This window comes from Bos mutus, chromosome 16, assembly GCF_027580195.1.
Source record: "Bos mutus isolate GX-2022 chromosome 16, NWIPB_WYAK_1.1, whole genome shotgun sequence".
Taxonomy (NCBI): Eukaryota; Metazoa; Chordata; class Mammalia; order Artiodactyla; family Bovidae; genus Bos; species Bos mutus.
This window is the reverse complement of record NC_091632.1, coordinates 34,700,061-34,727,552: the sequence shown is the minus strand read 5'-3', so window position 1 is coordinate 34,727,552 and position 27,492 is coordinate 34,700,061. Positions and strand designations below refer to the sequence as shown.

Below are 27,492 nucleotides of genomic sequence, written 5' to 3'. Positions count from 1 at the left end.
GTAGTTTTGGGCTGGGAGCCACGCTCCCTGGCGCTCTGGCTCTGGTGGCGGAGAGACTACAAGTCCCAGGGGGCACAACGAGACCGCCTGGAGGGCGGGGGGTACGAAAGAGGAACTCGAAGGGTGCGGGGGTGAGTGAGGGGCCGGGGGCGGGGGGGGGGGGCGGGCGCGGGGGCGGGCCAGGGGCTGGGGCGGCCCTCAGGGTCCGGCCCCCCGGCAAGGCTGCAGTGGCGGGGTGGGGCGGTGGCGCGAGGTCCGTCCGCTTTGCTCCTCCGCGGTCCGCGCCCCCGTCACCGGCTCCGGACGCCTCCGCCGCGCGGGAGGGCCAGCGAGTGGGTTTATCGCCCCTAGTGTGTCCACTGTGGCTCAGCGGGGTCTGTGTGCGTTGTCATCAGGACGATTTAATTGACGCTTAGTTTCCGTTTATTTGATACCGGGTTTCGGACGCGCGTCTCACAGCGTTTCAAGGCGCAGCGTTCGGGTTAACGCGCTCCTCGGAGGTTCCCGAGAGCCCAGGTGGCCCTTTTGTCCTGTTCCGGGGTCCCTGTGGCTCCGGGGGTAGAGCTGGGTCCCGTCCTTCTCCGCTCCTCCCAGCACCCCCACAGCAGTCTGTGTTAGCCGGAATCTGAACCGCCACAGTGATCTCACCAGCTCCTCGGAGGAAATAAAACCCGGGTTTTCCGGAAAGTTTCTCCTGGCACATGCGCGCCCCACCCCGCCGTGGGCGCTCCTCCCAAAGGCGGAGTGGCCGCGCCTCTAGGGGTCACCGGCACCCCGAGGGCGCTGCCGCCTCTCCTGTATTGCCCAGTTCCGCGAGGTAAGCTGTGATTTGTCCGGTAATTCACTTGAAGAACGCCCTCTGGTCACCGCATCACTGAGAATCCTGCGTCCCCAAGATCAAGGACCCCCTCCAGCGAGTCTCCAGGGGTCCTCCGGCAGCACTGTCTCGGCGCTGCTGAGGCCACAGAGCGTGTCAGCAGCCTGGAATGTTTTCTGTACAGCTGTCAGATCGGTAACTGCGCTGATGATCCTCCATGAGCGCGGGGGGATTTTCGGAACGGGCAGCATGTGAACGAGGAGTCTGTGTTCTCATTCTGTCCCGAGAGCCAAGTTCCGCCTCGGCGCCCTTTGCTTGCTGAGACGCTGATGAGCGGTGGCCTCACTGAGGAGCTGGAGATCCAGTGGGAGAAGCAAAAGCAAAGATCAGCAACGTGAACTTTGAAGCGGTTGGCCCCCTGCCCCTCTCCGCTCTCCAGCCACAGCCACGGGGAAGGTTGGCGAAGCGTGCATTCCCACCGTGATTCCCCGGGCAGGGCCTCCTGTTGGAAAGGCGTTCCTGAGGTTTTCTGGCCAGCACCCAACCCCAGTTGATTGTTGTTGTTCAGTAGCTCAGTCATAGCCGACTGTAATCCCATGAACTGCAGCACACCAGGCTTCTTTGTCCATCACTATCTCCCTGAGTTTGCTCAAACACATTTCCATTAAGTCAGTGATGGCCATCCAACCATCTCATCCTCTGTTGCCCCCTTCTCTTACCCTCAGCTTTTCCCAGCATCAGGAAATTGATGAGCCAGAATAATTCCCCCTGGATACCTGAAGTGTTACTTGTTCAGAAATCACAGTGACTTCTTCCTTGAAACCAGTTCCTCTAAGGAAAAATGAGTTGTGAAAGAAGACGTGGTACAATTTAAATTCTCACCGAATTTTTAATTACCTTGAAGAAGTTTTTGTACCCAATTCCTTAGCTTTTTGGCTAAGATTTTCAAAATTGAAAATGAATTGCAATTATTCAGTTCATGATTAAGTATAATTCACATAAGTGAGGTGCATAGATTCATTTGACCAATTTTGACAAATGTATACAGCTGTGTAGCCAGCACATTGTGGTGATAGAGGGCACTTCTGTCATCCCTAAAGCTTCCCTCGTGTCGGGTCCTCTGGATCGTCAGGTGGAAGCCCTGATCCCCATGTGATGGTGTCTACAGCTGGGCCCTTGGGGGTGCTCAGGGTAAGGTGGGGCCCATGAGGGGATCAATACCCTAACAATAGGAGGAACACAGTTGCTCATACACCAAGGAAGGGCCTGGAGGATCTTGCGAAGGAAGCCTTCTGCAGTCCAGAAAGGGCCTCACCAAACCCAGATCTGCCAGCACCTGGATCTTGGGCCTCCCAGACCCAGTTCTGTGAGGAGCAGCACCTTGTCTACGCTGCCCTGGGCTGACCGAGACTTCCTAAGCCTTTCCAGGCCCGCCTCCCAGAAGCAGGCACAGTTCTGACTTCTGCCTCATTCCTTTGTGGTGCCATGTTAGACCTTGTAGTCTGTGGAGCGGCCTTGGTTGTCCTCAGCGTGATACCCGTCCCTGGAGGGCACTTGTGTGGGTTCCTGGCATTGCCTTGGGTGACAGAATTGTGCACATTCTTCCATGTGTGTTCTGTGGGCATGAGACTGCTGTGTGGGCTTGGTGGGCAGAGAGGTGTTTGCTTGTGTCTTCCATTTGCATGTGCTTGAATATTGATGCTGGACCTGTGGCGCCCACTCAAGGCATCTAAGCAGGTCCTTTAGGTCTCAGGATACAAGCTGAGACAGGTGTGTGTGCGTGTGCGTGTGTGTGTGTGCGTGTGTGTGTGTGTATATATATGCTCAGTCATGTCCAACTCTTTATGATCTCATGGACTGTAGTCTGCCAGGCTCCTCCATCCATGGGATTTCCCAGGCAAGAATACTGGAGCAGCTTGCCATTTCCTACTCCAGGGGATCTTCCCAACCCAGGGATTTAACCCACAGTTCTTACGTTTCCTGCATTGGCAGGCAGATTGTTTACCACTACTGTCACCTGGGAAGCTCTGCTGCTGCTGCTGCTAAGTCGCTTCAGTCGTGTCCGACTCTGTGCGACCCCATAGACGGCAGCCCACTAGGCTCCTCTGTCCCTGAGATTCTCCAGGCAAGAACACTGGAGTGGGTTGCCATTTCCTTCTCGAATGCATGAAAGTAAAAAGTGAAAGTGAAGTCGCTCAGTCATGCCCGACTCTTAGTGACCCCATGGACTGCAGCCTACCAGGCTCCTCCGTCCATGGGATTTTCCAGGCAAGAGTACTGGAGTGGGTTGCCATTGCCTTCTCTGGGGAAGCCCTGGCTCAGTCAATAAAGAATCTGTCTATAATGGAGGAGACTGGGGTTTAATGCAGATAGATAGATAATTACCATCCATTGTTTGAACTTGCCTATTCACATTATTAATGGTGTCTTTAAAATTAACTTAAAATCTTTTGGAGTAGTTTTAGATTTACAGAAAAGTTGCAAACCGAGGCACATTTGTGAAAGCTGAAGCACGACAGTGCTCTGTTACTGTTCCCGGCACTCCAGGCTTCAGGTCACATGCTGCCCCAGGGTCCTCTTTCTGCCCTGGATCCCATGACAGCTATGAGGAGAACTCCTCAGGTGTTTGTAGCACATCCCTGATTTGGGGTTTGTCTGCTGTGTTTTCTTCTAGTTGGACAGGGGTTGTGGGTTTTTGGAAAGAAGACCCCAGAAGTGAGGTGGCCCTCTTGTCACATCACATCAGGGCAGCTGACGTTTGAACGACATCTTGGGGGCCGTCGGCCTGGTCACCTGGCTCAGGTGGTGTCTGCCAAGGAGAGTTGCTCCTTGTCCTGTTCTCCAGTCTCTTTGGCAGCCACGCAGGGAGAGGCAGCCCACCCTGCTGGGGGTGGGAGCTAAGCTCAGGGAAGACCCACCGTCTTCTGGAATTCCATGAGGAGGACGGACTTGTGGGTGTGTGTCTGCACTCTGGAGGGGACCCAGCTCTGTGCTGTTTGGCTGGCTGCTCATCTGTTCCAGCCTTAACCACCAGGACGTCATCAACCCCCAGCTCCTACTTTTAAGAACTTCTTCCCTTTCTCACGCTGCCGGCCACTCCAGCTTCTCTTCCTCTTGTAGCGTTCCTGCCACAGTTCTCCAAGGAGCACTAGTTCATTTCATTGGAGAGTGGGATTTAGAGACCAGGAACCAGGCAGTGGGTGTGGGCACTGCTGCTGGGGTCATTGCTTGTAGTCCTCTTAGCAGATAGGTAAGTATATGCCTGTTCACCTGTGTGTCTGTAACCTGTAATCTGTAACGAAAGTGCTTATGTGTAACCTTCTCACCACCATTGCCGTCATTTTCTTAATTGTCTCACCCCAGTGTATTTAGAAAGCAGTTTCAGAATTGTTCACCTGATATACCTCCCCACCTTGAAAAACAAAATTATCAACTTGAGTACAATGTTTTATATTCTGTTTCTTCTTATCATTGGGCTTAACAATTTCCAAAGAGTATTTTCTAAACACTCTCATCCTGTCCCCTCCTGTGTGTTAGTGTCATCCGTTGTGATACAGTTGGATTCGGTGGTCACAGTCTGCTTTCCATCCTGACATCCCTGGTGGGTGTTGTTGATTTTTTTGCGTATATTAAAGTATACTCTATGATATAACTTTCTGTGGGTTTTGGCAAATGCATAGAGTGTATATCCACCATAACAGTGTATTTTAATGAGCAAAAGTGTTTAATATTGTTGAAGTTCATTTTATCAGTTTTTCTTTTTTGGTTCACGCTTTCGGTGTTCTATTTAAAAGTCTTTGCCTAACCAAAAATCATGGGCTTCCTAGGTGGTGCTCATGGTAAAGAACCTGCCTGCCGATATAGGTAGACTGAAGAGACGTGCGTGCGATCCCTGGGTTGGGAAGATCCCCTGGAGGAGAGCATGGCAACCCACTCCAGTATTCTTGCCTGGAGAATCCCATGGACAAAGGAGCCTGGCAGGCTGTAGTCCATAGGGTCACGCAGAGTCAGACACAACTGAAGCGACTGAGCATGCACGCACACAACCAAAAGTCAAAAAGATAGTCTCCTGTAATTCCTTGTAGAAAGTTAATAGATTCAGTTTTGTGCTTAGGTCTGTGTTGTTCAGTTGCTCAGTTGTGTCCGACTCTTTGCGACTGCAAAAACCAGTTTGGACTGAAGGCCAAAAACCAGGCCTTCCTGTCCTTCACCATCTCCCAGAGCTTGCTCAAACTTACGTTCATTGAGTCGGTGATGCATGCAACCATCTCGTCCTCTGTGGTCCCCTTCTCCTGCCTTCAATCTTTCCCAGCATCAGGGTCTTTTCCAGTGAGTTGGCTCTTCACATCAGGTGGTCTGTGAGCCATCTCTAATTGATTTTTCGTATGCTGTGAGCCTAGTTTCACTTTTTTTGGCTGCAGTAGGTTTTCGTTTGGAGAAGGCAATGGCACCCCACTCCAGTCCTCTTACCTGGAGAATCCCATGGGTGGAGGAGCCTGGTGGGCTGCAGTCCATGGGGTCATTAAGAGTTGGACACGACTAAGCGACTTCACTTTCACTTTTCACTTTCATGCATTGGAGAAGGAAATGGCAACCCACTCCAGTATTCTTGCCTGGAGAATCCCAGGGCCGGGGGAGCCTGGTGGGCTGCCATCCATGGGGTCGCACAGAGTCGGGCACGACTGAAGCGACTTAGCAGCAGCAGCAGCAGGTTTTCGTTTTGGGGCAGGCTTTCCTAGTTGTGGCGAGCGGGATGCGCGAGCTTCTCACTGCAGTGGCGGAGCACAGGCCCTAGGGGCTGCAGGCTTCAGTAGTTGTGGCTTGTGGGCTCTAGAGTGCAGGCTCCGTAGTGTGGTACTGGGACCAGAGGTTGAACCTGTGTCTTCTGCATTGGCAGGCGGATCTTTAGCCACAGGACCACCAAGGAAGTCCTAGGCTCACTTTTTATTCCATGCGAGTAACCAGCTGTCCAGCACCACTTGTTGAAAGAATTTTCCTTTCCCCATTGAATTGCTTTGGCACCTTGTCACAAATCATTTGACTGTTTTTGTGAGGGTCAGTTTCTGTTACACTAATCTCTGTTCATCAGTCCACACTGTCTTGTGACAGTTCTGCTGTAATTTTGCTTGGGATTATATAAAATATTGGATCAATTTAGGGAGAAGTTAATAATATTGAGTCTTCTAGTTCATTCACATGGATTAATGGAGATATCACACATATATATGTGTGTGTGTTTGTGCCAATATATATATATACCATTATAGTATATCTTTCCATTATTTGGATCTTGAACTTCTCTCAGCAGTATTTTGTAGTTTTCTGTGTACAGCAATTACACGTTTTTTTATTAAATTTATTCCCACCAATAGATTGTTTTTGGATGCTATTGTGAATGACATTAATATTTATTTAAGTTTTATTTTCCAATCACTTGTTGCCAGTGTATAGAAATAACAATTGATTTTGCATTTTCACTTTATATTCTTGGAACATTGCTGAATTCACCTACAAATCATAGTAGGTTTTTAAAATTTCCTAGGATCTCCCATATGAACAGTCATGCTGTGAGCACAGAGGCAGGATCACTCCTGTTTCTAATCCTTGTGGCTTTTGCTTTGTTTTCTGTCGTTACTGCTCTGGCTTGAGCCACAGGGCGGTGTTGACAAGACCTGCAGAGGCTGAGTGTCCTGGCCTTGTCTCGGTTAGCCTGTCATGAGCTGTGGGTTGTTTGGGGATGTCTTTCTTCATGCTGAGGGTATCTCCTTCTGTTTTCAGTTTATTGAGTGTTATTATGAATGGGGCTGAAATTTTGTCAAAGGCTTGTTTTGCATCTGCTAAAATGGTTATATTTAGTAGAACCCTTTTATTCTGTTAAAGTGGTTGATGACTGGTTTTGATGTAAAGTCAGTCTTAAGTTCCTGGAAGAAACTTGTTCGGTCGTGTTTTGTCACCTTTCAGTATTTGCTGAATGCAGGCATGCAGTTTGCTAATGTTTTGTTAAGAGTTTGGGGGTCTGTGTTCATGAGGGATGTTAGTCTGCTTTTTTCCCCTTGTGATGTTTTTGTCTGGTTTTGCTGGTCTGGGTCTGAGTCCTGCCTGCTGGGCTTATAACCGAGTTGGAACATATGGCTTCCCCTCTGCTTTCTGAAGGGCTTTGTGTAGTATAGGCATTGATTCCTCCTTAATTTTTTGATAGACTTCACCATTAAAGCCATCTGGGTTCATTGCCTTTTCTTGTGGGAAGTTTTAATGTTATTAATTCAGTTTCTTTTTTAAAAAATATATTTATTTTTGGCTATGCTCGGTCTTTGTTGCTGGTCATGGGCTTTCTCTAGTTGTGGCAAGTGGTGGCTGCTGTGTCGTTGCAGAGCAAGGGCTTCTCGGTGCGGTGGCTTCTCCTGTTGGAGAGCATGGGCTCTAGTTGCAGTGCACGGGCTCAACTGCTCCTCGGCATGTGGGCTCTTCCCAGCCAGGGATCGGACCAGTGTCCCTTGCATTGCAAGGTGAATTCTTAACCACCGGACCACCAGAAAAGCTCCCAATTTCTTTAATGTATATAAAATTGTTCAGATTTTTCTTCCTCATCTGTGTCATTTTTGTTAATTTGTGTATTTAAATAAATTTGCTCATTTGGAGAAGGCAATGGCACCCCACTCCAGTACTCTTGCCTGGAAAATCCCATGGACGGAGGAGCCTGGTAGGCTGCAGTCCGTGGGGTCGCTGGGAGTCGGATACGACTGAGCGACTTCACTTTCACTTTTCACTTTCATGCATTGGAGAGGGAAATGGCAACCTACTCCAGTATTCTTGCCTGGAGAATCCCAGGGACGGGAGAGCCTGGTGGGCTGCCGTCCATGGGGTCGCACAGAGTCGGACACGACTGAAGCGACTTAGCAGCAGCAGCAGTAGGTTGTTGAATATATTGGCGTAAAGTTGTTTATAATATTGACTAATGGTCCCACCAGGTTTGTAGTGTTTGCAGTAATGCCTGTCTGCTTTTTAATTTCTATGTAGATAATTCACATTGATTTTTTTTTATTATTCTTGCTAGAGGTTTATCAATTTTATTAATCTTTTCAAAGAACCACCTTTTGACTTGGCTTACTTTCTCTAACTTTTGTTCATTTTTTGTTTCATTCATTTCTACTCTTGTTATTTCCCTTCATCCGCCTAACATGGTTTAATTCACTCTTCTTTTTCTGTCTTCTTAGATGGAAGCATAGATCGATGATTTTACACTTGTCTTTTCTTATACAGGCATTAAAAACCACAAATTTCTTTCTAAGCACTGCTTAGTTTCCTACACAAAATCTGATAGGTTGCACTTTATCTTTTTGTTAAAAATACTTGAAATTTTCTTGTGTTTGATCCATGAGTAATTTAGAAGTCTATTGTTTCCTTTACAAATATTTGGAGATTTTCTGAGTATCTTTAGTTATTGATTTATATTCTGAATATATTAGAGAATATATTCTGTATGATTTTTACCCTTTGAATTTGTTGACACTTGTCTTATGGTCTAGCATATGGTCTGTTAGTGAATATTTTGTTTGCATTTAAGAATGTGTCTTATAATTTTGTTGAGTGTCATATTCTATACTTGTGAGTTGAGTCAGTTGATATATCCTTTTTCTCTTTTTCTCTACTCGTCCAGTCAGTTACTGAAAGAGGGATATTAAAGTTTCCAATCACAGTTGTGAATCTGTCTTTTTCCTTTTAGTTCTGTCAACTTCATGTATTTGGAAGGTTTTATTGAGTGCATACAAATCAATATAAGAAGATTGATTATCTTCTTGATGAATTTACTGTGTTATTGTTGTGAAAGGTCCCTCTCTTCTCTAAGGCAGTTATCTTCTTGAAGTCTGCTTTGTCTGGTATCAATATATTGGCATGAGTGTCTTATGCTCAGTAATTGTATAGACTATCTTTTCCATCTTGTGCTTGCAATATTCTGTGTCTTTATGTTTCAAGCTTGTTTCTTTTTTTAAAATATTTGCTTCTTTAAAATTTTTATTTATTTTTAAATGAAACAAAGATGAATATTTTTAATGATAAAAAGTACAGTTCACAAAGAAGATAGACATCATAAAACCATTTAACATGAAACAACAAAGGAACAAAGATACATAAAGCAAAAATCAGAAGAAATATAAGGGAAAAAAATATAATCATAGTGAGACATATTAACATTTCTCTGAGAATATTTTATCAAGTGCAGAAAAAATAAGAATAGGAGCATCTTGAATGATGTCATTAATAATTTAAATATAATAGATTTCTACTTATATTAATTTATATTAATCTTATATCCTACATAAAATGTTTAAAATTTTGTATATCATATGTTATTAGATGTCCATAGGACATTTAGAAAAACTGGCAAAAAGATAAACATTACTAAATTTCAAAATGTAGAATTCTTTTCTTGTGTGTTTCAGTTATACATAAACATATTATTTTTTATATTTTCCGTTGTAGGTTATTACAAGATATTGACAGTAGTTCCCCATGCTGTACAGCAAACCTTTGTTGCTTGTCTCATATCTATTTTTAAAATTAGAAACCTAGCAGTCTATTCATACTAAGTTAAACAAGTAGAATCAAACTGTCATAATTTTTTTTAGTTAGGCAAAAATTCATAAGTTTTCTAAAATATGTATATTATGCATATTATTTATATATATCTATACAAGAGTTAAACTTGTTTCTTATAAAGCACATATCATTTGGTCTTGCTTTTTTATTCAATCTGACAATCTCTATTTAAAAAAAATAACTTTAATAACTATCATTTATGAGGCACTTTATATGTATTATGTACTTTCATTTTTTCCGGATATTTTATTGCAGTAAAATATACATAATATGAAATTTGCCATTTTAACCATTTTTAAGTCTATAGCCTGTAACATTAAGAATTTTTATGATATTGTACAATACTTACCACCATCTGCCTCTAGAACTTTCCATCTTTCCAAACTGAAACTCTATCCCCATTAAACACTAACTCCCATTCCTCCTGCCCAGCCCCTGGCACCCACCCTCCTACTTTTTGTCTCTATGGATTTGCTGCCCCTGGTGACCTCATATAAGTGGAATCACACATTATGTGTCCTCTCGTGACTGGCTTATGTCACCTTTTATTACGTCACGCATGTTGTAGCATGTGTCAGAATCTCCTCCTGTATAAGGCTGAATGATCTTCCATTGTATGCATGGGCCACATTTTGTTTATTCATTCACTGATGGATATCTGGGTTGTTTCTACCCTTTGTGTGTTTGTGTGGCTATTGTGAATAATGCTGCTGTGGACACCAGTGTACAAATGTCTCTTAAAGACCCTGTTTTTTATTCTTTTGAGTGTATAATCACAAGTGTAATTGCTGGATCATATGGTAATTCTGTGTTTTATTTGAGAAAGTGCCCTGCCCTTTTCTACAGCAGCTGCACCACTTAACATTTCCCCCAGCAACAGAAAAGGTGGTGGAAATTTCTCCACGTTCGTTTTTTCTGGCTTTTTTGGATAGCAGCCATCCTCACGGTTGTGGAGTAGTATATTTGCTGCATTTCCCTAGTGGTTAGTAGTGTTAATCTCTACTTTTTGATGGAGTATTTAGTACGATTATTAGAGTGTTTGGGTTTAAGTCTACCACCTTCATGTGTGATTTCTGTTTTTTCCATCTGTTTCTCTATTCCTCCTTTCCTGCCTTTTATTTGGTGAATCCAAGTTTTTAAAAATTTTGTTTGATATTTATCGACATTTTAGTTCTGCCCTTTTGTTACTTTTTTAGGGGTTCCTGTAGAGGTTTAATTTGTCATGGTCTACCTTAAAAATTAATCCTATACTTCACAAACAATGTGAGATCTGTATACAGAGGGTCCCAGTGACCACCTTCTACTTCTTGTACTCTTGGAGGGATGTTTTACTTCTTGTGCTAGAAAATCCTACCACACAATTTTTGTCTTTAGCTAATATTCTTTAAAAATAGAGGTGTAGTATATTTAATTTTTAAAGTCTCAGATGTCTTTGTTTACTACATTGAGAATTTCTGAGTCCAGTGGCTAAGACTGTGCTCCCCCTGCCAAGGGCCTGGGATCGATCCCTGGTCAGGGAATTAAAATTCTACAAGTCTCTCTGTGCAGCCAAAATAAAAAAGAGAACTTCTGTAGAACTGCACCATACTTGGCCAGACATGCTAAATGTATTAGTTGAACACTGTAAAACAAGCAGTGCCCACTGGCTTCAGGAGAAACATTTGGACCCCAATTCAGTGTGGTGGGTAGATAGGTGCTCTGGCACCAGGCCTGGCTGGTCCTCACCCTGCCATGTACTCGCCATGTGGTCTTGTGGAAGCCCGTTTTCCCCTCTTTAAAAGGAGTCTATTGCAGGCATTGTTGAAAGGGTCGAATGGGTTAATATGAGTGAAGAACTCAGAGTGGTGCCTGGCACACAACGGGTGCTGTATGATCTCCAAGTTGTGAAAATACATATCATAGGAGAATAAACCTCAGGTGATTGATTTGATCATCCTTCAGGGAATGCTTTAGAGATGAAAGGGGCTACTAAAGTAATGTTCAGTGTAACTTACTATTTTAAATTAATCTTTTTGCGACTGGAGTCACATTCTTAAACGAGAATAGTGTTTGGGCATCCATCCCCTGTTTGTTGTCCTGGGGCTGATTCTTGCCCAGTGGAGACAAGACCGTCATGGCCAAGCAGTTCTCTCCATGTGCCCTGCTGCTGACCAGGGGCAGGATGTTGGAAACAGCCTCTGTGCCCACCATTGGGTTTTTGAATAAAAAAACCATGCAGTGCAGTTAGTTGTTCCCAGGGTAGAAGAATTAGCTCCAACAAAGCGACTCTCCCTCAGGTGGCAGTTATCAACCAAGAACAAGCTACAGGAAGCAGCTGCCTGAGGACACCTGAGAAGGGACACGGCAGGCAGGTTCTGAGGGCAGCTTAAACTTAGAGGAAGTGGCAGGCCCAGAGTGTGTTTCCTGTTTGTATGTCGTAACTTTGAGGGCAGTGTAGTTGCAGCGGTGGTGTGGGGTGGTTAGAACTCTGGTGGAAAGACCACGCCCTTCCTTGTTAGACAGGGCGAGGAGCTGGGCATGATGCAGCTGCTTCAGAGTAAGAGAATTCCCAGAAAAATGAATTCTGCAAATAAATTCTACTCCAATTTCTGGCCAAGCCCTGAACCAAGCATACACGGGGCAGGTGGGAAGCCACCTCGACCAAGAGTGAGGCCACCGCTTATCACAACATTGATGGTGACAGTTTCCTTTTTGAATCTAATGAAATTAATTACCTACTAAATCATAACCATAAACTCTCTTCCCTTGCTTCCCTTGTAGCTCTGTAAAGAATCAGCCTGCACTGCAGGAGACCTGGGCTTGATTCCTTGGTCAGGAAGATCCCCTGGAGAAGGAAATGGCAACCCACTCCAGTATTCTTGCCTGGAGAATCCCATGAACAGAGGAGCTTGGCAGGCTACAGTCCATGGGGTCACAAGAGTCAGACACGACTTAGCGACTAAACCACTACCACCAAATCAAAACCATTCCTCTCTTCAGAGGAATATAATTGAATTCAGAGTCTCTGCAACATAACAGGTTGCAGAGTCTTTGCAATCCAAAGTTACTCCACATACAAAGAGCTGGGGTGCTGTGAACCATCCTCAAGGGAAAATCAATCAACAGACTGTCATCATGTAATGACTCGGGTGTTAGGTGATCAGACAAGCACTTCAAAGCCAATGGAGTAACTGTGTTCAGTGACGTAAAGGAAAATACACTCCTAGTGAACAAAAACATAGGAAATCTCAGCAGAGGGATAGAAAATGTTTTTTAAAACCAGTCAAATGGAAATTTTAGAATTGAAAAATATAACACTTGAAATAAAACATTCACTGAATGGGCATAATAGACTGGAAAGGACAAGAAGTATTCAGATGGGGGAAAGCAAGAGGAGCCTTAGGGACTCAGAGGGCATCGACAAGTGTGAAGTGCACAGTGACTGTGGGGCCCGGAGAGGAGGCGAGAGGCGCGGTGGGGCCGGTGAAGCGCTTGAAGAACGGACTCTCCCAGTGTGGCGAAAAACATAGACTTATAGATTGAAGAAGCTCAAGGAGTTTCAAACCGGGTGAATATGACTAAAACCACACCTGGACACATCATTTTTAAGTTACTGAACACTTTAAGATTCGCTTTAAAAATCTTGAAAGCAGCCAGAGAAAAACAACAGATTACATACACACAGTGCTGTGAACACTAGAAACTTACCATCAGAGGGCCAGTGGAGTGCTGGAAGAAAGACAGTCAACCTCCCAGCAGCATGTGCTAAATACAGATATTTTCAGAAAAAGGAAAGCTGGTAGAATTTGTTGCCATCATCTGTGTACTGTCAGAAATGCTAAAGGAAGTTTTTCCTGGCTGAAGGTAAATGATATGAGAGTGAAACTCAGATCTTTATGCGAGTGATGAGCATCAGAAAGAGTAAATACTTGGGGGAACGTCTTCTTTAAAGTATGTATTTAGGGACTTCCCTGGCAGTCCAGTGATTAAGATTCCACACTGCCTATGTAGGGAGCACTAGCTCAATGCCAGATCGGATAACTAAGATCCTGCATGCCACGTGACTCACCCCGCTCCCCACCAAAAAACGTGAAATATGTATTTAAAGAAAAAAATCAGAACGTGTCTTGAGTTTGTAATGCATGCAGGTGAAATATGCATGATGGCCATCACATGAGCGCAGTGAGGGGTCCACAGACCTGCAGGTTCTGCCTTGGCGTGTCGTGCTGCAGTGTTCTAAGCAGGCTGTAAAACGGGGTCAGGGCAACAACCATGAAATAATGTGGAGAACCATAACTAAAGAACTAGAAGGTAAATTGAAAGGGAACTTAAAAAAATTCAAATAATGTAAAAGAAAGCAGGAAAGAGAGAAGTAAAACACTGGAGAGACAAGCAGAAAACAAAACGGTAGCCTTAAACCCAACCACCGTGTCATTATACACTTGCCAAAGCCCAGCATCAAAAGTGATCCTGTTCTAAACGTGGACTTGAGGCAAGAGTGATGTGCCCATGAAGGTTCATCAGAGCGCTTCCCTGGGGCAGGATGTTGATAATGGAAGAGGCTCTGCTTGTGTGGGGGCAGCAGGTGTATGAAACTCTCTCACTTCCTGCGTAGTTTAGCGATGAGCCAAAACTGTTCTAAAAAAATAATCTTTTGTGTATTAAGACAAAGGAACAAGTAGAAAACAAATAATAAAATGGTAGGCCTGAGTCTAACCACAGTGATATTTACATTAAATATTAGTGGACTAAACTCTCCAGTTAAAAGTTAGAAATGATAAGAATGGATAATAAGCAAGACCCTATGACATGCTGTCTATGGGAGATTCACTTTAAACATAAAAATCACAAGCTGAAAATAAGTGGATGCAAAATGTGTATGTTTACAAATTGCACAAGAAGGCTGGAGTGGCTATACTAATATCAGGTAAAGTAGGTTCAAGATAGGGAGCATTACCAAAGAGAACCGGAAAATTCTAGTGATAAAGAGGTTGTTTCGTCAGAAAAACATATCAGTTACAAATACACCCAATAAAGGGAATAATAAGCAATTACACAATCATAGGCAATTTTAACATCTTTCTCTCACCAGTTGTTAGAACAAAAGACCTAAAGAAATCAGTGAAGACATAGAGGGTCTGAACGGTACTCCTGGAGTCTTGACCTGAGTGGTGTTTATAGAGCCACACCCATCAGAAGCAGAACACAGATTCCTTCAAGTGCATGTTCTCTAACGTAGACCAAATGCTGTGCCCTGAAACAAGCTTCCAGGAAAAGTAAAGAAGTAAAGCTGCACTTATTTGCCTAGGACATGATTATTTACATAGAAGATGCTAAGAAATCTGAAAAAGTGCTTAGGATGGAAAAAAGCAAGAACCATTAGAGAAAAAATGGGTGCAGTTAATTTTATGAAAATGAAACATTTGTTCTTCTAAAGAGACCCATAAGAAAATGAAAAGACAAGTCACAGAATGGGAGAAATGTCTGCAGTACACATACCCGGCAAAGGACATGTGAAGAGCTAGCACGTAATAATAGAAAGACAGCTCAGCCGAACACGGTGGCCCAGAGATGTGAGTAGACTCATCACAAGAGATGTAAGGTGTGTGAGTGGCCCACAAGCAGGACAGAGGTGCTGACCATATCTAGTTGCAGAAACAGATGGGAACAGAGGAGAACCGCCACCCACCTGCCAGTGTGTGATCACGACCTGGTGTGGCCGGAGCAGGTGAGGCGCTCGGAGCTGCAGAGGCTGCATGTGGAGCCATGGCCGGAGAACAGCTGGGCATTAGCTTCTCAGAGTTACCTTGGCCCAGTGCTTCCAGATGTTGACCCAAGAAGGAAGGCAAGTGACCATGCAGGAACAGGCCCAAGAATGTCCCCGGCAGCGTTAGCCAAAATGCGGAAACACCCATGTGGCCATTGGCAGGGAGTGGGCAGGGGAAGCGTCCTTACAGTGCATGCCACTGAGTCACAAGAGGGCAAAGTACAGAGGAATTCAAAGATCCCCGTGGCCATGCTGATGGGCAGGAGCCCAACCCAAGGTGCGTGGATGGTTCGGTCTTTTCCCCTGAAATTCCAGGAGACACAGTCCACGTGTAGTGGTGGGGTCTGAGAAGGGGCAGTGTGGTGTGCACACTATCAGTGGTGTCTGTTAAGAAGCAGATGGAGGTGTCGGCTGAGCTGATTCCTGAATCAAAGGTGGCAGTGTGTGTGTGACACCAGTAGTTGCCACCGAGGGGACTTCACATCCTAGAAAGGGGCCGGTGCCCCAGGGAAGAGCTGGTGTTTTTAATGAGGGTACTTGACTCCAGACTAGGGGAGCACCATCTGTTCCATCAGCCTGGACTGAACCCAGGACAGAGCGAGCAACAGGACACACCCCAGCCTGGGACCCCTGGGCCCCGGGCCAGTGGACGGAGCCGCTCGTCATCCCCCAGGCCCAAGTGCGCTCTTTGGACACACCCTCCCTTGAAACTGAACTCGTCTTCCTCATGCACAGCTTCCTCCTACAGCTGTTTTTAATAAGAGAAAAGTCTTTTTAGAAGTGACTTTTGTGTGTTTGGGACAGATTATAATTGTGGTTCCCACCTGGCAGAAATTGATTAAAAATCCAACTAACGTTTACTTCCAGGATCGTGCAGGCTAGTGTGTTTCCCTGGTTACTCTAGAGATGTGGCAGCATGAGCACTAAATCACCTGGGCTGTCTCGTTTCAAGTGGTTTCCGTGTTAGGAAGTTTACTTGAGGCTGGTGGTCCTATTTCGTCTGTTTGCTCTCTGGACCCACCGGCCACCAGAAGCTCTTGCCTGGGACTCCCTGTGCCGTCGCCCCAGCTAGAGGTTGCTCACATGCCCTTCTGTGATGACAGCAGGTGGGCAGCTTGTGTTCCTCTGACCGGCCTGGCCCTTCAGAGGCACACCCACCGCCGGACAGTTCTGTCTCTGGGTGAAAATGCTGGAAAATGAATGCAGGTCTTACGAGGACAGGATGAAGTGGCGGGTAGAATGGCCAGCTCCCCTGACCCCTCCGCTCAGGTTCAGCCTCCCTTCTGGGCAGCCCCAGTACACGGGTGTCGGAAAGCCAGTGGGAGGGAGTGAGTCTGTCGGATCCCAATCCGGGCAGGCTGAGCCCTGGGGGCTCCTGAAGGGAAGTCTGGTCAGACCCTGAGCCCCAAGGCCAAGGCCCAGACGTGTTTGGCTGTGCTTGACCAGCAGCGGGGCCTCACCTGTCCACCTGGATTTGCAGGCTGGGCTCCAGGGTTGTGACACTCTGGAGCCAGCGACCAACCCCCTGACTGCTGATCGAGGGTGTCGAGGGCCTGAATGTCTGCGGCCCTCATCCAAGAGGGCCAGGTAAGTGTCCTCTGCCCCAGCCCGCTTCCCTCAACCATGCCCTGCGCTGGCAGGTGGCACCTGCGGCCACACAGCACCCCTCTCTCTCACAGAGCCTGCACTCCGGGACATGGCGCTCCGGCGTGCCGTCTTCCTGGCTGGCCTCCTGGTGGAAGTTGCTAGCAGAGCCTCAGGAACTGCGGTAAGCACCTGTCATGTGGCACGTGGGCCCTTCACCAGGGGGTCTTGCCCTTCTACCTGTGGGCGCCACCCTTGTCCCAGCCCCAGAGACACTGACTGTACACCCTGCAGGATTGGGGCCTGTGACTCTGGGTGGGCAGCTGACGCACGGGCCTACCCCTGGCCCCTGCTCCTCTCTGCCTGCTAGACCCTCCTTTCCCTCTGCCCAGCTGGACCTCTTCTTGGAGCTGAAATGGGGTCTCCACACAGCTGCCCACTGGCACTGGCCAGAGCTAGTGGGATGGACAGATGCCCGCTCCAGGCTCAACTTGGCCAGGTGACGACTACCAAGTCAGTGACACAGGTGTGCTGAGCAGTGGTTCCTGGAGGTGCCTGGCCACGTCTACACACACCCGGCTGCCCGTCTCCAGGATGGTGGGCCTTCCGGCCACTCTGCCTCAGCTGGGTTGGGTGGGACAGGACAGCTGAGCCTCCCTTCTCAGGCTTGGCCTGGCCCCCATGGCGCCCTCCATTTCTTGGCCACCCTTAGGCGCTCCTTGCCAGTCCTGGGCCAGGTCTTGGGAAACCTGGGTGAACACAGAGCAGAGCTGCCTGGAACGCCCTCTCGAGGCACCTCTAACCATCTGGTCTGTGAATGAAGCACCCACACCACCCACTCCTGCATGTGGGCCTGGCCAGCGTGTTTGCCCCTGAAGTGCTGCCTGGGGCAAACTTTTCCTCTGTGGGGGCCGAGCTGGAATCCCCCCAGGGGGTGTCTATTGCAGGAGCATCACTGAGGCGTCCAGGCCTGTGAGCTGTTTGGTCGGGAGGGAGGGGCAGACACATCATGAGAGCCACCCAGGCCTCTCACCAGGGAGGCCACGGGAGCCTGGGTTTATCTTCCTGAGTCACCACAGTCCAGAAACACATGTGCCTGTTTTCTTAGCAGCCTCATTTTTTGATTTTCAAAGCCACCAGCTGCAAGTGGCGACTAATAACTTCATGTCTGAAATGCCTGCCCTGTGCTTGCCTGTAGCTCACAAGGCAAGAGGTGGCAGCTCTGCCCCTGATCCAAGAGACCCCTGAGAAAGGGTGGCAGGGAGGCCCTGAGGGAGGGCAGCGGGCAGTGGAGGAGAGGTCTATCCCTGCCCACTAGGCTGCTCCGGCACATCCCTGACGGGCTCTCTGGGTCAGCCCGAGGGAGTCTCCTTCCTGCTCTTGGGAGTCTGGGTGCTGGGGAGAGTGCCCCAGCAGGTCCCAACCGGACACCTCAGTTGTGATTCAATCTCCAAACGCTTGCCAGAGAGCAAGTGCTGTCCCAGGGAGGGTCTGTGCGGTGTAGTCGTGTGTCCTGACCTCGCTCTAGGTCAGCAGGTGCAGTCCCCAGATGCTGACTATAAGAGGCTGGGCCCTGGGCGTAGGGGTGAGCTCTCTGGGAGCCCCTCTGTGGATACCACCCTGGGCCTGGCCCACACACACCACCTGGCCACAGAAACTCACCGCTGTCTCCCCTCTAGGGTCAGCAGCCTGAGTGCTGTGTGGATGCGGGGAACATCAACGCCACCTGCCCAGGCACTAGCCTGTGTGGCCCAGGTGAGCTTTGGTGTGAACCAGCCTAGGCGGCCTAGGGAAGGAGGGGCTGGGGTGTGGGCAGAGGCAGCAGGGTTGATGGAGCCTCATGATGGGAGTTGAGGGCAGAACCCCAGGAGGACACGGTGGCCTCGTCCTGGGAGGTAGGGGCAGGCAAGACTGCCTGTTCCCCGCAGCGAGTTTCAGCTGGGTTGAGACAAGCTGACGTAAGATAGGAGCAGCAAAGTACACAAAACGTGTGAAGTTTTACGTGACTCAGGAGGAAATGAAGCCCCAAACGAGTGGCAGAACCTCAGTGCTAACACATCAGATTGAATGAGGAGATGATTGTGGGCAAGTGACTGAGACACTGGGGCAGCTGAAGGGGATCGAGGGGGATGGTGACAAGGCCCCTGAGTCCTGTCTCCTCCTGGTTGGGGGAAAGGGGCAGCTCTCATGGGGTTTGTTTCCTGCTTCTGGGAAGAAAAGGGAGGTCAGAGCACCCTTCTGGCACCTGCTGTTTTCTCATTGCCTCACCTCAAAACAATCTCTGTGCTGAAGTGGTGACATATTCTGGTTTCCTTCAGTCCCCACTTGAAACTTTACCTTCAGATAATGTCACATATTGAAAACCAAGTTGGTAGCCATGGAGAGATTTGGGTTAGAAGTTGTGGGACAGGAAATCAGCAAAAGGGAAAGAAAGCAGATGGAACCAGGCAATCACCGGCTCCCACGTTGTGCTGACCCTCAGTCCTGGGACAGGCCATCCCATAGACCACGTCAGAAAGAGGGTTGCGGGTGGGCTCCATCCACAGTGAGGCCTCTGCATGTGGGCAGCAGGTGGCGGCAGCATGGAAATCCTTGATACAGCCCGATTTTCTCTGGAACTTTCCAGAAGGCCCGCATGGCAGCAGGTTGCCGTGACCTGTTGAGTTGACTGCCCTGAAGGTCACATCCGTTTGCAGGGCTTTGGGAAAAGGCAGTTTTGGTTCGTGGTGATTCCAAGTCAGCAGGTGGACGAGAGGCAGAAACGTTAGTTTAGAGAGTCAGAGCCAGACTCTGGAGGAGCTGGGGATTTAAGGATCCAGTCCAGTTTATGGGGGCTGGACCTCAAGGTTGAAGAGCAGGACTGGAGTCTGCTGTCCACCAGCCAGACCAGTCTGCTACTGAAAGATCACTTCTCTCTACAGCCACCCCTTTCCACCAGAGAAAATCACAGTGACACAAAGTGACTTAAAAATAAGTCTATGCTCTTTAAATTGGGCCTGATTGTTTAAGAAATTTAGCCAAAGCAGTGATTGACCACATAGGCTCTTTTGAAGTCTACTTTGCTGGCCTCTTCACAAGGACTCTCAGATGGGACTTCTGAAGGCCTCTCGAATCCAGGAAGCCTAGCCGAGGACTCACCTCCAGACCTCACCTTAGTATCTTTAGGTTGGGGTGAATTCCCCCTTCCTGAGTCCCCATGTGCCAAGGTTCCTGGCCTTTCTGGGCGGTGACCTTCCTTACTCACTGGGAAAGGTGGAGAGCCAGTGAGCCAGGCCCTGGGCTCTTTTCCAGGTGCTGTAAGGCTCCATAAAGTCAACCTTTGCTCCTTAAGTCTGGTCGCTAGTCCTGCCCTGCACACACAGCCCAGGGCCTCCTCGTGGTCAGCCACCCTGGCAGTTTTGCCAAGGAGCCCAGTTACCTTAGGGCTGGCCGAGGGAGCCCTCGAGGGTATTGCTGCCTTGGCAACAGGTCTGTGCCCAGGACCCCACATTCCTGGGCCTCCTTGAGATGCCTCCCTGACGTCTGCCCCTCCCAAGAAATGCCAAGTGAAGGAAAAAGAGTCCACCTGCTTCAGAAGAGAAGCCCGGTTCTTACAAGAAATGAAGGCCTATTCCTAATACTTGTAGATTCCATTCTTGTAGAAGCCGTTTCCAAGACGTCCAGTAAGGGGCCCATGGGGATCCCCAGGCAAGAAAAAGCAGGCTGTGGTTCCTGTGGAGGGGCTTCTTTTTCTGAAGTCCATCCTAACTTCCAGAATGGGTGAACTAGTGTTCTGGAATAAACATAGTTTTACAAACGCAAAGCATAGCGCTCCCTGAAGGCAGCCAGCTGGCGTGGCTGTGCTTCGAGCTGCCTCCCCTGTCCCCTGGCACAGGCTGCTACGGGCGCCCGGCTGAGGATGGGAGCATCAGCTGCATCCAGTGCAGGAACGGAACCCACAACAGCTCCGAGTGCAGAGGCCGTACGTCCTTCCGCCCCCCTCCCCACCCCGTCCTCTGGCCTGCTTCTCCCCAGGGGGCCACACCTCCGAGTGCTGGAGGAAAGGGTGGGGATCCGGGTTGTTGTCCCCCGTCCTGGGACACTGTCCCCCCGTGGCCCCCAGAGTCCCCTCCCTGAGTCCTCATGTCCCTCAGAGCAGCTGTGGGGCAGGGGCTGCTCTGCCTCCATGGCCACCTCCCTTTCTCCTTTCTGGGCCACAGTTGCATTTGGGCTGCATCTCTGGCTCCCCGGGGTCCTCCAGCAGCACTGACTGCTGTGCTCCCCTACAGTTGCCGGCCGAGGTGCACAGTTCCCTGTGAACAAGAGCGCAGGGATGCCTGGGTGGCAGAGTGTTGGTAAGTGTCTCAGCTCACCACGCCAGTTCTGGGGAGATGCAGGGCACCATCAGAGCCGTTTCCAGTGCAGACACAGTCACCCGTGCTGGCCACAGCAGGGCCATGTCCACAGTCAAGGGCAGACTCCACCCCAGCCAAGAGCTCTGCATAGGACCCCGCCCTGCTCACAGAGCAGAGCCTGTGGTCTGGAGGCTTTATCAGCTTTGAAGTCAGGGTCTGGGGTTGATTCAAAAGGGTGGGTGTGGCTGGGGTCACTTGGCATGGGCCCCCACATGCCTCTGAACAGGCCATACGTCTTAACCTTTTGCCTTGCTCATAGCCACCACCCTGCCCAAGCCCCCCAGTCCCTGGGAGCCCAAGACGTATGGTTTTCCACGATGGGAAGACATCCTGAGGAACCCCAGCCCTGTCCCTGGGGGCTCCTCTAGGACGTAGGTCTCTGAAGAGACTACAGACACTGTAGGCAGAGAAAAGGGCCCACTACGCCACCTGGTCCTCAGGGCAGACACAGGAGCCACCTCCTGGGCACTCTGGGCCCCAGCCTGCTCCTGCTGCCAGGAGTCCCATCGTACCTGAGACACCTGAGGAGCCACAGAGTGGCCAGGCCATGGGGGTATGGTACTCAGGCCACCCGAGGCCACTGCAGTCAGGGGGCAGGACTTGCCCTGGGCCTGGGGTTGATTCAAGAGGATGAGTGAGGCCACCTCCTCTTCTGAGGTGTTGGGGTCATGATGGGGGTTATGATTGTCCAGACCCTGGTCCTTCAGCAGAGGACATGTTGACCTGGACCAATGGTTCAGGCCTTCCCTGCGAGTCTCAGAACTGGAAGCAAGTAGCCTTGTGCTGCTGTGGGCTGAACAGCAGCGTTAGGGCAGTTGGGCACAGACAGCCCCTGCCTCTTGCGATATGGGGCTGGGCCCTGCAGCGGAGGGGGGTAGGTAAGGCCCATGCAGTCCAGTGTTGAGCCCATTTCCTTTGTGGCAAATCTAGGCCAGTTTAGCTGGAAGTCGTCCCTCCTGAGGCTCCAGTGTGGCCGTAGCTGGCCTCCTGTCTACATGGCAGGGTCAGAAGGGCGCTTGCCACAGGCTTCTGAACGCAAAGTCCCCCTGCTCGGCATCAGTCTGCCGGCTGTCCTGATCCTGTGGAGGTGGAGATGGCTGGTGTCCTGGTGCTGGGAAGGCCACCCGGGTGACAGTCGACAGGCGAGCCAGGGTCATCCTTGTGCCAGAGCTGTGGGGCCCTGAGTGGGTGCCAAGTAATGAGGAGGGGATGGAGAGCTTGAGCTGGGGACCCTGGACCTCTCGACAGCCCACCCCCTGAGAACTCCCCAGCTGACGCCTGGGGAGTCAGCTGAGTGCAGGGGACCTCTGCATGCAGGACCCTCGGCCCTGTGGGAGCCCAAGTGTGCACACCACCAGCCCTCACCTTGCTTGCAGGGGGCCCTCAGGTGGCCGCCTCCCTCTTCCTGGGGACGTTTCTCATCAGCTCGGGCCTCATCCTCTCCGTGGCTGCATTCTTCTACCTCAAGCGAGCCAGCAAGCTGCCCAAGGTCTTCTATGGAAGAAACAGAGGTACCCCCTCCTTCCAGGGGTCCCAGGGGAACAGCATGGGGCCGGGCTGAGATGCTGGTGTCTGGGGGCAAAGCTTCATCTCAGGCAGCCTAGAGGGGGCTGGGTTGTCACATGGCTCTCGTGTCAGGATGGGGGGGTGGTCACATCCTAGGAATGGTCTGTGTGGATGTCATGGGGTCTCACTGTGAAGGTGACGGTGGCAGACACTCTGCAGACTGGCTTGTCTGCTCCATGGAGATGGCAGGATGCTGGGGAGGGTAGTGGGTGGCTTGATTCAAGGCGATAAGGGGACACCATCCCAAGTGCAGGGGTAGGCTGAGGGCATCCACAGACACAGGAGTAGGGACTGGAGTGAGCCTGGATCCAGGGACCCTCTGCAGGCTTGTGGACCCCCAGGCTAAGGGATACACGGACACCTGCCTAGGCTGAGAGGACCCCTCCGCAGGCTGATGGCCCCTCAATACCTGTTTAGGCTGAGGGGACCCTTCCTAAGCTGAGGCTCCCCCAGGCTATGCCCCCTCAGGCTGAGGGACCCCCACAGGCTGAGGGCTCCCCAAGTGAGGCTCCCTTAGGCTACGTGCCACCCTCCCCGCTCAGGCTGAGGGAGCTCTGTGGCCTCCAGGTGACACCTGTGCTCTCCCTGCAGCTCCCGCCCTGCAGCCTGGCGAAGCCGTAAGTACCCAATGGGCAGGCGGAGGCCCCGTGTCTGTACATCTGGGTGTCTGTCCGTCTGGACTGGTGGTCGTCCTGCCCACAGTTCTCACTGTGCCTTTTCTCTTTTCAAGGCCGTGATGATTCCCCCACCTCAGTCCTCAGGTACGTCAGCTCCTCCTACCCCACATCCTATCGGGTGCCTTGTCTCTGGTGAGAATTTCCCTTTTATTCCTCAGATGCTCAGTGTGTCAAGGGTTCCCAACATGGGTCCAGAGTCACCTCTGCCACCCTCTGCCCTTCTCCAGGACCCCGCTCTGCCCGAGCCAGGAGCTGGTGGCTCGCACCGGCTCTCCTACGGCCCCTCCAGGGTGACGGGCACTTTAGTTTGACTGTGTCATCTGTGTCACGGTTGATGCCGTGAGTAGGGAGGTCGCAGCCACAAGCCACAGAGCAGGCGTCACCCGCCTCCTCCCCAGACTGTTCCTGCCACCATGCAGAGATCTGGAGTGGGGACAGGTAGGGACGTCCTCCTTTGGGGGACAGAGAAGTTACTCTGTCAAGGCTAGATCTGCTCTGTCCGGTGAAACACACATCTCATTTCTTCCGAGTGGCGCCGTGTCCAAGCACAGGTGCCTATATTGTCTCCCGCAATGGCCATAACAAAGTCTGCAAATTGGGGCTCGAGAGGACAGAAGTGTCTTCTCTCACAGTCCTGGAGGCCAGAAGTCACAAGTCCAAGTGTGGGCAGAGCCGCTCCTTCCAGAGGCTCTGGGGCGGGTCCCTCCTGCCTCTTCTGACCTCTGGGATTGCAGGTGTCCCTGGGCTTGTGGTCACATCCCTCTGGCCATTGCCCCACCTTCCACTGGCTTCTCCCCTCTGGGTCTCCTGCTCTCTGCCTCCCTCTCATGAGGACATTGGACACTGGATTTAGGGCCCATCAGATAATCAGATCTGCCAAGACCATTTCTCCAAGTGAGGTCACATCCCCAGCTTCTGGACCTTAGGACGGGTACACTGCAGGGGGCCACCGTCCACCCTCTAGCACATCACGACCTGTGCCTTTGTGTTTTAGGAGAGCCAGACCCTTGCCCTGGCCAAGGGGCTTCAGGTTTCCAGGAGGTGGAGCTCAGTGGGCTTCCACCCCCATTCCCCTGTGGCTGCCCACCCCCACTCCCGTGAGCCCCAGGGAAGTCTGCTGCCCTCCTGCCATGTCAGGCCCTGCTCTGACCCCGCCTGTCTCTGACTCTATTTCAGTGCGGAAGCCGCGCTACGTCCGGCGTGAGCGGCCCTTGGACAGGGATGTGGGCCCCACCACTGTCTCCTCTGTGGAGGCCCGGGTGAGCAACGTCTGACCCCAAGGTCCACCCACAGCTCCACGCACCGCAGAGGAGGGGCCCCCATGCACAAAGGCTGGGTGCTGCCCAGCGAGGCCTCAGGATGGGCCCAGACATGGCCCTGGCTTGGCTCGTCTGATTACAGCCACATATGCAAAGGGAGAGCCACCCACCTGCAGGGCTTCCTCACCGCACGTGTCACTCAGTGTGACCAACCTGGAGCATCACTCCAGCCTCTGCACCTGAGCCCAGGTGGGGAGCCAGGCAAATGGGGTCTGGGCCCCATGAGAGAGACAGCCTGCAGGACCCCGGGTGCTCCTCCGCCCTGGAGCCCATGGTGAGCAGATACGTTGCATCCTTTCTGAGAGCAGTGAGGCCCAGGCCTTTGAGGTTCCAGCTGCGTCCACATGGAGGTGGGACCTGGGGACTACCTGCCCACCCCAGGCTCAGGCACCACAGGCTGTGCTGCGTTGCTGCCCAGTCCCAGGAGCTGCAGGACTGAGCTGCTTGGCTTCCTGCTGACTCCTGTCTGTGTTCAAGCAGAAACGCATTTTGTACAGAAGTCCAAGAGGCACGCTGCCCTCATGTGAGCCCTGCCTGGGCCCCAGGCGCTACAGGTCCTCATCCACCTGGGGATGGAAACTGGCCTGAAACTGCTGGAGGTCAAGGTCCCCCAGGGATGTGTCCACCCAGGGCCACATTTACCTGTGACTGCTGCCTGGAAGCCTGGACTGGCTCATCACGCCAGCCTCCCAAGGACCTCGCTGGCTGGCAGTCCTGTCTGGCTGCCCCCACCCTGAGGCACCAGCCAAGGTTCCCGTGGAGACTGGAGTGTTGGGGCACCCGCTGCATGCGGGTGGAGTGTGGCCTGGCCTCCCCAGAATCTCTACTGGGACTGCTGTCTCCTCCTTCAGGATCTGGTCCGAGTCCGTGCCGCCCAAGACAGGGCCTGTGTGGCCAGCCTCCCAGCTTCTGCACCGTGATTCCCACTGGAGCCTTTGCAGTTTCTGGACATGAGCTCGGTCACCAGGACATGAATGGATGACTAGCTGGTGGTCATGAGGGGCAACCACCTGAAATTAGCGTCAATAAACCACTCAGGCCTTTCTTACTGCTCCAGGGTTCCCTGTTCCTCAGCAAGGAGGAAGCCTCTCACGGGAGATGGGGAGCTCCTGACGAGGACCCAGACCCCCACCCTGCAGGCAGCCCCAGTCCTGAGGATGTTATGGGAGAAGGGGGCTTGTCCCAAGTGACCTCGTGTAAGTAGGAGATCCCAGTGGCCCCCAGTTGTCAGGACGGAGATAGGGAAGCGTGTGGGTGCCTCTTAGGGAAGTTTTTCTGTGAAGAGACCGTGCCTGTGCAGACACGACAACCATGGGGCATGCATGGTGCCTGGCTCACAGCCCAAGGAGGAAGGTACACATGGGCACAGAGTGCAGGCCAGCATCAGCTGTCACCTTTGGGAGGCGAGAATGGGTGAGTGACCCTTGGAGGGGCTGGCGAGCATGGGGATGTTTGCCGACTGGTGGCTTCATCCCAGGCATCCCAGCCCGTCCTCAGGACAGAGCGGGGGCAGGGCAGAGAGCCTGGACTGCCTGGTCTGAGGTTTGCAGCCATTGCACACCCCCCCGGGGGGTGTCTGTGTGGCCCTGGGCCTGGGCACGTGGGAGTACATCAGCATACTAGGGCTTGGGGGAGGCTCCGCCCTCTCTTCTGGGGACAGCGGCCTGGAACCACCTGCCTCCGCAGCCGACAGCCTTGAAGGGCTGTGGGGTTCCCATGGAGGTCCTGTGGATGCAAGATGACCCTTGGCTTCCCCTGGGAACCTCAGAGCCGCCTCTTCTCTAATTTTCCCAGCCCTGCAGCCCCCAGCCTCAGCTTTGCTCCACCCCTGGCTGCTGCTGCTGCTGCTGCTGCTGCTACTAAGTCGCTTAAGTCGTGTCTGACTCTGTGTGACTCCATAGACGGCAGCCCACCAGGCTCCCCTGTCCCTGGGATTCTCCAGGCAAGAACACTGGAGTGGGTTGCCATTGCCTTCTCGCCACCCCTGGCAGCAACACTCAACTCTGAATTTGACCCTGCAGCCCTCTGCCCCCACACTTGAGATGCTGCCCCTGACCTTCCAGGCCTCTTGTAGCCTGGCCTCTTAGGCCCTCAGCCACGCTGGCTTCCCCTCTGCTGCTGGACACCCTGGGCCTTGGGTGTGACTGTCTCAGGCCCCCCAAATAGTTTCAGGGACATTCCTGGACTCTTGGGCACATGACTCTGATGGGTATCCAGGCCAGAAAGCAGGTGGGGGGTGGGGCAGCTGGCAGGGACAGGGTGTCTGTGTGGGGACCCTGCACAGTCCCCTCAGTTTGTCACCTGTTCCTCACCTGGACTCCATGCATTCATGTAAAAAGCCCAGATAAGGCCAATTTGTGGGGTCTTTTCTGGGCAAAGCAGGCAGGTGGGGCACCTGTCCCCTCCTAGTGCTCCACCATGTCAACCACCACAAGGAGCCCCACGTCCTAGGAGGCGAGCTTGGTGTGGGGCTGGGCAGTGGGCATGGCCCTGGGGTCATAGCTGCAGCTCGTCCATTCATTCATCTCATCTGTTCACCTGGTGCCAAAGAAGCACCCAGAGCCATCAGAGGTCAGCAAGAGGCAGGACCAGCTGTAGAGTTGGGAGGTGGGAGCACAGAGCAGAATGAGCAGGGCCTGAGGATGGGACATGAGAACAGAGGCCCTGGTGGGGCCTGGGCACCGGGCCCCAGAAAGAGCTGGCCCCCAAGGCCAGGCCAACTGGGAACTCGGCTCACTGCTGGGTGTGGGAGGGACAGGACCGGAGGATTCACCTTGTGGCCAGAGGGCAA

General features: G+C 51.2%; 1 protein-coding gene across 6 annotated transcripts; it reads left to right on the top strand.

The window, feature by feature from the left end:
* On the top strand, window positions 1-25,746 carry C16H1orf159 (chromosome 16 C1orf159 homolog). Of its 6 annotated transcripts, none has more exons than XM_005888868.2 (10): window positions 1-131; window positions 16,642-16,748; window positions 16,841-16,929; window positions 18,425-18,500; window positions 20,620-20,706; window positions 21,014-21,079; window positions 22,516-22,650; window positions 23,297-23,322; window positions 23,436-23,466; window positions 24,559-25,746. In XM_005888868.2, exons 3-10 carry the CDS (start codon window positions 16,858-16,860, stop codon window positions 24,654-24,656), a joined length of 591 nt encoding a protein of 196 aa, XP_005888930.1. In that variant the 5' UTR covers window positions 1-131; window positions 16,642-16,748; window positions 16,841-16,857; the 3' UTR covers window positions 24,657-25,746. The 6 variants fall into 6 exon arrangements, with proteins under 6 accessions (XP_005888930.1, XP_070241112.1, XP_070241108.1 ...); XM_070385011.1 differs by having other exon boundaries at window positions 22,457-22,650; window positions 24,559-24,669; XM_070385007.1 differs by lacking the exon at window positions 1-131 and adding an exon at window positions 181-1,273.
* The last annotated feature ends 1,746 nt before the right edge of the window (window positions 25,747-27,492 follow it).